Source organism: Acomys minous (assembly GCF_964271855.1).
Source record: "Acomys minous genome assembly, chromosome: 13".
Taxonomy (NCBI): Eukaryota; Metazoa; Chordata; class Mammalia; order Rodentia; family Muridae; genus Acomys; species Acomys minous.
Window position 1 is genome coordinate 8,224,987 of NC_140495.1, and position 10,660 is coordinate 8,235,646.

The following is a 10,660-nucleotide window of genomic DNA, read 5'->3' on the forward strand; positions in this document are numbered from 1 at the left end:
ACTTCAGGAAGACCAGGATGAAAACCATTTGTTTTGAAGGACTCCGAGGCAGTACCATTTGGAAAGTAAATATAAAATCAGAGGAGCCTATGCCTTGGGGGACACTACCCAACTACAGCCACAACAGCTGTGGGCCAGATGCTGATGGTCAAAGCGAAACCAGACCTGTCTGGGGGTTGGATCCACGGGGATGCCAAGAAGGGCAGGCTGTTTCCCTTCAGAGGGGCTTGCTGGACTTCCTGAATGCTAAGAAGAGCAGCTGCGGTGGTCCTCGACCTTAGCAGCAGGGAGAAGGGAAGCAAGAGGAAGCTTTGTGCAGCAGTAAAACAAAGGTCTCTTCGGGATGGTGTGTTTCGAACGATGTGGGGAGCACAGGGCATTCTGTCCTAGAACTCTCAGGATGGGACCAGGCCTGGCTTGACTGTGGTAGAGATGTCAGCTTTAGTCTCAGCACCCTGGATCCCACAAAGAGGAACCTGAGTAAACATTGTACTGGTGCCATGCCAACCCCGCCCTCCTCTGCTGCTTGTGGTTAGACGCTTGAGACTGTCCTGTTCTTTCTCCGCCTCCATCATCACCACCACCGGCCCCACCTTTCCCAAAGCCAGAACACACAATGTCTGGGTGGACTGCCAGGGAAATCACGACAGTCAAGGGGATTTCTTTATAACTAGCTTTTCCACAGCTTGTTTAGAAACCACCAACTGTCTCCATCCCGCAGATCCCCAAAGGAGCCCTTCTTGAGGGTCTATGGTGGAGAGAGCCTCACTAAGGTTGGGATGGAGGGAGACACCTGGCAGGGAGTCAGTGGGTGTGGTATTCCCTGGGTGCTGTGGGCAGGATACAGGAAGCACCTTATGAGATGCTACATGGAAAGGCAAGACAAAGCCTTTTCTGCAGTGTGGCTGAGACAGCTGGAACAACCCTCTCTAGATTCGGGAACTGGCTTCCAGCCTCGCTCTTCTAAATGGTGAACTGTGGCTGTCACCGCTCTCCAGACTGTTGCTCCGCATCCTGTGACATTCTTAAAACGTGATCAGTAACCTCCGTTCATTTTCCTTTGTCCTGACCCCGCTCCCACCCTGGCTCATTTGAAGCCAGTGTGCCGGAAGTGCTTGTTTCAGACTTCCTATAGGGTGAGGAAGGGGCCAAGAGTGGGTCTCAGTGACTTTACTTTTTTTTATGACATTATTTCCTGGGGCAACACACATGTACCCTGGAATACTTGTGAAGGTCAAAGGACACGCTGTAGGAGTTGGTTCCCTCTGCCCACCATTTGTGCTCTCAGGCTTGGCAGCAGATGCCTTTACCCACTGAGCCATCTTACTACCCCGCTAAGTGAGTTTAATAGGAACGCAGTATAGCTAGAGCCACCCAACTGGGATTCAATTTCCCTGTAATTCATTCCTACCGCATTTTGCAGAAGCCTCTCCCTATTGAACTGAGGGCGACTTACCTGATCTTTCATAAAAAGTAGATTGAGAAGTGCCCACTTATAACCAATAATGTAATGATTTAAATCACTTTTAATCTCACCGAAGCCATCTTAGTGGAAGAACCCAGGGCACAGCGGTGAGAAGAGGTCTGATTTTTCCAAAAAACTTCATTGAGTAATTTCATGGGCTTAAACACGTGCATTTTATAAATTATTTTAAGCCCCAATATGAAAGATAAGTAGCTAGGCAGAGTCAATAAGAGTTCAGATGTGAGTCCTTGACTGAGGTGGACCGAACACTGCAGTCTTCCAAGCTGTGGGGAGATGCTGGGAGCCAAAGGGTCCAGGCCACCAATATGCATGCCGCCAAGCAGCCATTCTGCTCCGTTCCTAGGGCTATTTTAATACGGAGTGTGGGATTCTTCTCACAGCTTACCCACCTACAGCAGGACTCCCTGCCTGCTAACCTTCTCCCTCAGTGGTCTGACCTTTGACCTTGCTTCTCAGAGTCCAGATTTTAACTCAGTTTATGACTGCCTTCTCATTCAGGGTCAAGGTGAACATCTGCCAAAACTTGAAGGAAATTTAGATCCGAGGAGCAGTTAGAAAACTCTCTTCAGGAAGGAATGGCCTCCCATGCACTGTTCATGTCCCCAGGTCCCCCATGGAGGCCCAGAGAACAGCAAATAGGATTGCCTGAAGAGCCACAAAGGTAGCAGCCAACACCTCCGCTTTAGTGTCCGGAGTGGAGAGTAGACGTATTGGCTGAGCGGCAGGTGTACACACAGCCAAGTGTAAGGAGGAAAGAGAAGAAAAGTCAAGACCAGGGTGTTTAAAATGAGGAGAAAGACCAGAGAAAAAAGAATCAACAAAATCCATAGTCAGAAAAAAAAAAAGTAAGTGCACATTGTTATCTGCTGTGGATGCATATATTGTGCAAATGTGGCATTTTCAGGGGTTGAAGAAAAAATTAGTTTGAGATGTGTGTAGGATGGGAAATGGCTCAGGAAGTGGAGGCACCAGCCGCCAAACATGAGCTCTTGAGTTCAAGTCGCGGGGCCCTCGTGGCAGAACGAGGGAATGAACAACTCCCCAAAGTTGTCCTCTGACCTCCACAAGCTCGCCACGGCTTGTGCACAATTAATTAATTAGTTAAACAAAATTTAATCGATTAGCCGATCTGATTAATTAAGCAGATGTAGATATGTGTGCACTTTTCTCGCCCCACTCTTAACCCGGGAGAGCCCTGGACTAGTGGTTGAACGTTTTAGACACGGAGCTCTCATTCTGTAGCCCAGACTGTTTGCCTAAAGGTCATTGCGTAGCTCCAGCTGGCTTCAGATTCCTAACACCTCCTGTGCCTCAATCTCTCCTGTACTGAGATGACAGGCATGCGCCTCTGTTCCCTCTTTAAGGGTCACCTTGCACCTTAAGTCACATGATGTTCTTTGCCCCCACCTGATTTTTCCTTTTTAAATTTAGAAGGCAGCAAAGCTCTCTCGATCCTCCCCAGTGGGTCACAGAGAATCGGTTGACAGAGGCTTCCAGATGAATGACCCTTGACCCTCCCCCTTCCCCATTTTAGCTAAAGAAAGGAAACAGGCCTAGTATCCCTTTAAGCACAGGAAGTCTCACAGTGCCCAAGCTCTCAGGAGAAATGGAGGGAACTCAGCTAAGCTTCCCCTTGCTTTGAGGAAGCACATCCATTTCTTCCCTGCCACACTGAAGCACTCCGCAGCCATCTTCACCCAAACAGAAGCCTCCTTTGAACTTCATCTTTAAAATAAATGCTGTGATCAAGACAGCTGCAACCAAAGCATCTTAAGAAAGGAATGACTTCTTTAGGCTGGGAGTTTGTGGGTACAGTCCACACAGGGACATGAGGTAGTTAATGGTCACCTGGGGTGTCCATAGTCCTGAGGCAGGGAGGGGCTGGGCCTAGTCACCTGGATTTCTCCTTTGAGCCTTTTGATTTGCTTTTGGATTGCAGCCCCTTGAAGGGTGTTGTGTGCATTGAGAATAGGGCGTTCTCTCCTTCCTGAACCTCAGGGACACACCCAGAGGTGTGTCTTCTAGGTGATTCCAAGTCCAGGCAAGGTGAAAATGAAGTTGAGCCATCACACATGACTTCAAGGGTTAGAACTTGGAGTGGAATATGCCAGCCCTAGTTAACAGTTCAAGCACACAAGTGCTTGCTTTGCTCTTTGGGCCTGTCTTCCCTGAGGCGGACAGTGGGCTGGAGTCTCATTCTGGTATTTTCTTCGCTGTGGTGCAATGTTTTGACCTGTTGTTTTGGAGTAAGGGTAGGAGAACTGTGGCCCCTGGAGCGCTCTCTGAAATGTTCCCTGGGAAGGAAAAAGCTAGGAAGCCTTCTGAAAAGGCAAAAGCACTTCATCAGACCCCCATGACGCTGGATGGTTCTGAGCACTCTTCCTATTTCTTAAGGAAGGGCTTTGCAAGGCACTGGTGGCAGAGTGACAGCCATCTTCAGACAGACAGCCAAAAGAGAAAGAAAGATCTTCCTGGGCAGATGGCTTGAACCAGCATTTCCAGAAGTGGGAACTGACACAAAGATTGGGGAGGGTGCATTATTTATTGAGGATCAGGGCTCCCGGGCTCCTGGAGCTGAAGTGAAAACTAATTGTGTGAATGCCAACTTGGGTGCTGAGAACCAAGCTCTGGTCCTCTCTGCAAGAGCCCACATGTGACTGCTGAGCTGCCTCTCCAGCCTGTGCTGTACGGGAGTCCCTCCTTAGAAACAGTATCCTGCCCCCAGTTGAGTGCAGCTGCATCGATGGGAAAGCTGGGCCCATGTCTGCCTTAGTTCGTAGGTACCGGCTAGTAACATGATACCTAGAAGGACTGAACAGCCACCAGTGGACGGTGTCCAGCATCCTTCCAACATCACCATGAAACGTGTTCTGCCAGCAACAGGCTCACTCTACCATTCGGCACCTCGTATCACCCAGCCAGGCACTCACCAAGCACACGTCTCTCAGCCGTGTGCCTTGTGCTCATCTGGCCCGTGTCTGCCTGTTTTCTTCACAGAAGTGAAAGATTACGAGCCCCCGTTCGGTTCCAAGGTGCGGGAGCACCCCTGTGTGGAGAGCATGAAGGACAATGTGCTGAGAGACCGAGGACGGCCTGAAATCCCCAGCTTCTGGCTCAACCACCAGGTATGTCGTGCTGGCTTTTGAAGAGTCAGAAGGTCTCATGGGCAGCAGAGGATTCTGGGAGATAGAGCTTTAAGCGCAAAGTCATTGGTTCTTTGTAACTCTGTGTGTTCATAAGGAGAAACTCAATGTAAGTGTATATGGCCCTGCCCTCATAAGTTGCGTTCCCCAGGCTTATACAGCATTCACGGAGAGTTCCCAGAAAACCACTGGAGGGCACTGGTCACATTTCCCAAGCCCTCTTGATTCAGGGTTAAGATATTTTGCTAGCTATGTCAGCTGTCCACTGCGGTGCCTTCACATAAGGAGCCTGCGTCCCATGCCCTCTGTGGTACTTCAGCTTTAGAAAGAAATGTTTAGTGGCCAGAAGCAAACAGGGGTGTCGGGTATCTGGCGTGCTTGTATCTGCCGTTGTGCGTGGAGACGAGGGGGTTGCTGCGTGTAAGCATGCCTGGGAAGGAAGAGGCTGGCTCACCACTGTGGAGGGCAGTGAGTCAAGGAGGAACTTGCTGGGGGAGAAGGAGGGGCCTGGCCCATTGAGTGACATCCTCACGGCCCTCTGCCATTCCTTTCCAGGATCTGGACGTTGAGACTGTTCTTATAGCAGAGGTCGGAGGAGATGGGAAGACAGGATAGGTTGTGAGTGAGAGACAGTTGGCTTCATGTGTGATACACCAAGAAAGATCTAGAACAATGTTTTCCCTATCTCTCTGGCAAAACGATTTTTTTTCCAATCCGGCAAAGCCCTTTATTTCTCTCTTGGGAAGTCCTTCATCCTCCTAGGCCATGGCTGTGTAAGTCTGCCTAAAGGCAAGGAGAATCCGAGCGAGGGCCAGGAACAGCAAGCCAGGCACAGTCAGGAAGACAGATGGGCCAGGAAGCCTGCTCAGGGCAGTCCTGGCCCAGAGCCAGCCCTGCGATCAGGGAGTAGGTGAGCCAGGCTTCCCAGGGCCGAGATCTTCACCAGAGTCTCAAACAAAATGTCCTTGGTGCTAAAAATTTTTGCATTTTGCTTTGTGCTGTTTGTAGAAACTCAGGAATTAGAAAGTACTGGAATGGTCTGTTCCACTTAAACTCTGTCACCACCTCGTGAGGTCTCTCCTGCAAAGTTCTTATGATGAAGCAGTTAGTCATTATGATGAAATTCTGGAAAGAATTTGCATAATACATTTTTTTCTCTTAATGAGATTTGTTGCCCTATTGATTTCAAGGTAATGCTTAATATTTAATTTAATTTACTGCCTGTAATTACTGTGTCAGAACACAATGAATGCTTCTGGTAGAGCAACAATAGCACTCTACTCTTAACAGGGCCATCAATCAATACTATCAGTTAGGTGAATTATGCAATTAATTCCACATCAAGAACTGGGGGGCAGCGGGGACTCCCCAGATGTTGTGAAAGTTGCTGGTATTGACAGGCAAGTGCCAACTCTGCACGAAGAGTGTTAGATGCATCTGTTCCACCTGTGTAGAGATCGTCAGGGGCATTGCTGACCTCTCCATGGAAGGAGGTGATCTTATTTCCACCTCTCAGACTATTTACTTACCTTCTGGCTTTCTGAAATGACTTAAAATATTAACAAAAAAACCATTCTTGATGCAAAAACGAAATCCAGCTGTGATGGAGTCCGTTGCTGTTCTGGATAGCCTTTCCTGCACGGGCCTCAAGGGGGTGGGGCTATCTGGTGAGGATAACCTATGAAATAACTTACACTTAGGCATATTTGGCATACAAAGACAGCCATGTCACGGGGCCTATCATAATGTCAATGGACATGGCTGGGGCATCCTGGGGTCACCCTAGGCAATTCTAGAAGCAGCTTGTGAGTTGAGTTTTTTCATGAAATATGGGCCTTACTGAATGAACCCAGGTTAACGCCTCTCCCACTCTGGGCTTGGGTGCCCAGTTCTGTTCAAACAGAAGGGTACTTTGTAATCCAGCTTGTTACAGTCTGAAAGAGTAAGACACCAGAGGCAACAGAAAGGAAAGGAGAGAGAGAACCCAGCCTAAGGCAGGAAGCAGATGGATATGTATTTGTTACAATCCATACGACCTGTGTCACCAAGACTGGACCCTAGGCACTGGAGAGATGGCACCATCAGTAAAGGGTTTGGACCTTCCCCCCCCCCCCCCCCAGTATCCGTGCAAGAAGCTGAGTGCAGTGGTGAGCACCTGGAAGGTTACACAGAGGGAGAGGAGTCAGAAGGACCCCCAAATCAGCGAGCTCCAGGCTCAGGGAGAAACTGTGTCTCAAAAAATAAGGTGGGGAGTGATTAAAAAGACAGCTGCCATTAGCTTTTGACCCAGCCCTGCACACACATGAGCACATAGAAAGGGTGAGCCCTGTTCTGAGCTGTGGACTTTGATAATGACATAGTGATACTAATTCCCTGGAGACTACCCACTGACGGTGCCCTTGGGACCCCTCCCTTCCTCTGCAGGGCATCCAGATCGTGTGCGAAACACTGACCGAGTGCTGGGACCATGACCCCGAGGCCCGCCTCACAGCCCAGTGTGTGGCTGAGCGCTTCAGTGAGCTGGAGCACCCGGATAGACTCTCCGGGAGGAGCTGCTCTCAGGAGAAGATTCCAGAAGATGGCTCGCTGAACACTACCAAATAGCTTTTTCTGGCCAGGCTGGGCCAAGCCTCCAGAAGCCGTCCTCTAACCAAAGACCAGAGGCAGCAGGATGCTTTCCTGATGGATGCTTCTGGAAAACCAAGGACTTGCTTCATTCTTCCCCAAACACTGCTCCATGTTCAGAAACAGCCACCACTGCCGCTGCTGCTGCAACTGTAGCAGCAGCAGCAGCAGCAGCAGCAGCAGCAGCAGCAGCAGCAGCAGCAGGGGATGAGTGACAGAGAGCATTCTATGCCTTGGACATTGTCATGGCATAAGCTGTGCTAGCACCTCCTCAGGAAATGAGATTGATTTTTTACAACAGCCAATAACGTTTGCACTTTATTAATGCCTGTATGTAAATATAAATAGCTATGTTTTATATATCTATATATCTATATATCTATATGTCTATATCTCTCTACATATAGCCATTCTCTGCAAGGAGACAAAGAAAAAGATCTAACGTTCCCAGGAAATTAGTTTTTATTGGAGAGCTCCAGAGTGGAGCAGAAGGGACTCGGGACAGCTTTAGCACTTGACAATCACACACAAGATGGTCTCCTGACTGCAGGGTTGGGGAGACAATTGTGTGAGAAGGATCCATGCCTCATAGCCTGCTTCGGCCACAAAACACTTCGTTTTGCAATAATTACTCTCCACACTAGGGTGCTTTCCTTGCCAGGGAGCTAAGTTCCAACCCACCACTATGTCCCGGGGTCTCCCATGTGCCTTTGCTTTTCTTGATCTTATCTTTGATGTTCAAGCCCCACATCTGACTTGCAAACCTTCTCACTTAGCCTAGAAACTTGCCCCCCATCTTTTTTCTGCTTTTACAGACAACCACAATCAAAGAAAACTGTTTCCCCATCCCCACCATCTACTTAAAAGATTGTGTTCTTTGATTTTCTCCTGTGCCTAAGTTACTATTATCGACCCCCCACCAGCCATTATCCCCTTTTAAATGTGGCGCACCCTACACCCAGCCCCCTGTGGCTCAGTGTATTTCATTTCTGTCACTCCTGCTGGAGCTTCCAGCTTGCCATGGCCACCCCAGTGGCTTCCATCTTCCCAGGCTCCCAAATAGCATCCAGGATTTGAGTGACACACGCTGCCCGTACTGTACAGCGGTGTCTGGGAACACTCTGGGCCCTTGTTTTGCTTGGTCAGCACAATGCCTGAAAGTTAAGTCAAGCTTCTTTTTAAGTATTTGAGATGTTGCAGGAAAAAAAAAAGTTAGATTTCCCCTGAGAAGGAGAGGAGGTGGTTCCTAACTCTGCCACCAGGTGGCATCATTTACAGCCAGAAGGCGAGGGCTTCACTTCTCAGCACTAACAGGTCTTAGTCCCATTACCCACACACACCCCAGTCTAGAAAGGAAAGCTACTTCTGGTCAATAATCCGCTGTAGGAAGTGTGCGTTCAGGAGCCTAGAGAGGTAGCGCAGCAAGTAAAAAGGCTTGCCACACAAGAAAGAGGAACTGAGCTCAGGCCACCAGAACCCGTGAAAAAGCCATGGTCGGTGGAACACACTTGCCGTCTCATCACTGGTGAAATGACGATACCCGAGAGTTAGGAAGGCTGTCTCCAAAGCAAGGTGAACAGCATCCCCAGGAAGAACATCTGACATTGACCTCTGGCCTCTATCACACGTGCACACACCGGCACCCTCACACATGTGCACACACCAGCAGCAGCTCTGCCAACAGATTGGGCAGCACAGACCTCTCATGCTATGATTTGAAGCTGACCATGAGTTGGACCTCAAAGGACCTCCTGTAGGTGACTGCCATTAGGTCAAGTCTCATTTGTATGCATAGTAAGTTCCACTTGCCTCTGCAAGGAAACCTCTCTGCTCTCTGAGTCTTCCCTTATGGCTACTGGTCTCTTTGTTGCCCTAACCTTTGCAGAAATTACGAGTGGGTCTTTGAATAGGGGACACACAGGAGTCCCGTGTAGAGCCAGGAGTCTGTGCCCACTTGGATGAGAGCAAAGAATGAGCTTTAATAGGAAGCTTGTTAATCCACCAACAAAGTGGATGGTGCAAGCAACAGTCTTTTTTTTTTTTTTAATGTGGTTTTGAAGCTACCTATTTTCAACCAATAGGAACATGACTGAAAGACCATCAGGGAGTCTTTTGTTCTGTCTGGACCATGGGAGGCCTCAGATCACAGGGGATTTTAGGGTGCATGGTCAAGTTGTGGGTAGGACAAAAAAAATCTATGCACTCTTTCCCGTGGGAGTGTGCTGTGAACACCACGGAAACCGCCAAATCCATTTGCACCTTAAGGCTTGCCAGTGCCATCCCAGTAGCTGATGTTCACCGCCCTCTAGTGGTGAACTTGTAGAATACCAGTCCACTAGGATTTCTAGGGTTCAAAAGTGGGTCTTCATCAGAAACTGGAACATGGTGTCATGTTACTGTGGCTTGTTTTGTTTGTGTAATATTTTTTCTTATCCAAAAAAAAAAGACCAAGGAATAACATTGCTGTCATTCCTAAAAATGTTGACTTTTGTTCACTACTCTGCATAAAGGGAAGGTCTTATTCTTTTATTGAACACTTCAGCCATATTCATGTATTAAAATAGTAATGTGAATGCACAATATTCTTTTTATATCAAAATCTAAAGCACTTATTTTCATTCTATGCAGCGTTTGTCTTTTATATAAATAAAAATGTCTAGGAGATCAAATAAATCAAAAGCCTGCAGACGATCTTGCCTCTTGTTGCTGTTCCCAGCAGCTAAACCCACTTCGCACAAGAGATTATTCTGCAGCATGGCAGAAAATGTCAGTCTACAAATCCTCTCTACCCTTTCCATGTCGGTTGTCTCTGGACAGTACTCTGAGTTCATTTCCCTGGGCAGGTGCACCATGTCTGCTCACCTCAGATTAGGTGCCAGTGACAAAGCAAAGTCACGGTCCCATCCAAGTCCCACTTGGCGAAGAAACGAGACACCACGCCTACTTACAGAGTGTGGCACAAGGTAAGTTACAGGAGTGTGAATTACCCACAGCCTCACCCCCACATGGGCGATGACTTCCCCATAGCTACGTACACTGAGCCCCTTGGTGGACCGTCCTTCCCTATAGCCTAGCACATCCTAAGACCATGAGATTACATGCAGTCTGGGAGGAGGTATAGGAAGGAGTGGCTTAAATCTAAGGTAAGGGTCTGCTGACCCTCTCCATCCCCTGGTATCAGGCCCAGTCTTGAAGATCTCTCGTGGGGTAGTTGCTCACCGTCTGCCGGTTGGCCTGGCTACTGCATCTGGCAGGCCCGTCCAGGTGCTGCTTGACATCTTGATGGACCTCAAGACCAAAGGCTCCATTTCTTTCATGAACAGCTAGAGCACTTCAGAGCTTCACCATACAGTCTGGACGTTTTGTTGCTCCTGCCCCCTGCCTCTCTTCTCCCCTTACATGGTAG

The 10,660-nt window shown here is 48.6% G+C and overlaps 1 protein-coding gene across 3 annotated transcripts in view; it reads left to right on the forward strand.

Moving 5' to 3' along the window:
* The window catches only part of TGFBR2 (transforming growth factor beta receptor 2), an 83,422-nt gene extending 73,477 nt beyond the window's left edge, over nucleotides 1–9,945 (forward strand). For all 3 annotated transcript variants that reach the window (XM_084751877.1, XM_084751876.1, XM_084751878.1), the window contains 2 exons: nucleotides 4,484–4,611; nucleotides 7,054–9,945. In XM_084751877.1, coding sequence (XP_084608003.1) covers nucleotides 4,484–4,611; nucleotides 7,054–7,233 — 308 coding nt within the window. In that variant the 3' untranslated portion in view covers nucleotides 7,234–9,945. The remainder of the gene's footprint in view (nucleotides 1–4,483; nucleotides 4,612–7,053) is intronic.
* The last annotated feature ends 715 nt before the right edge of the window (nucleotides 9,946–10,660 follow it).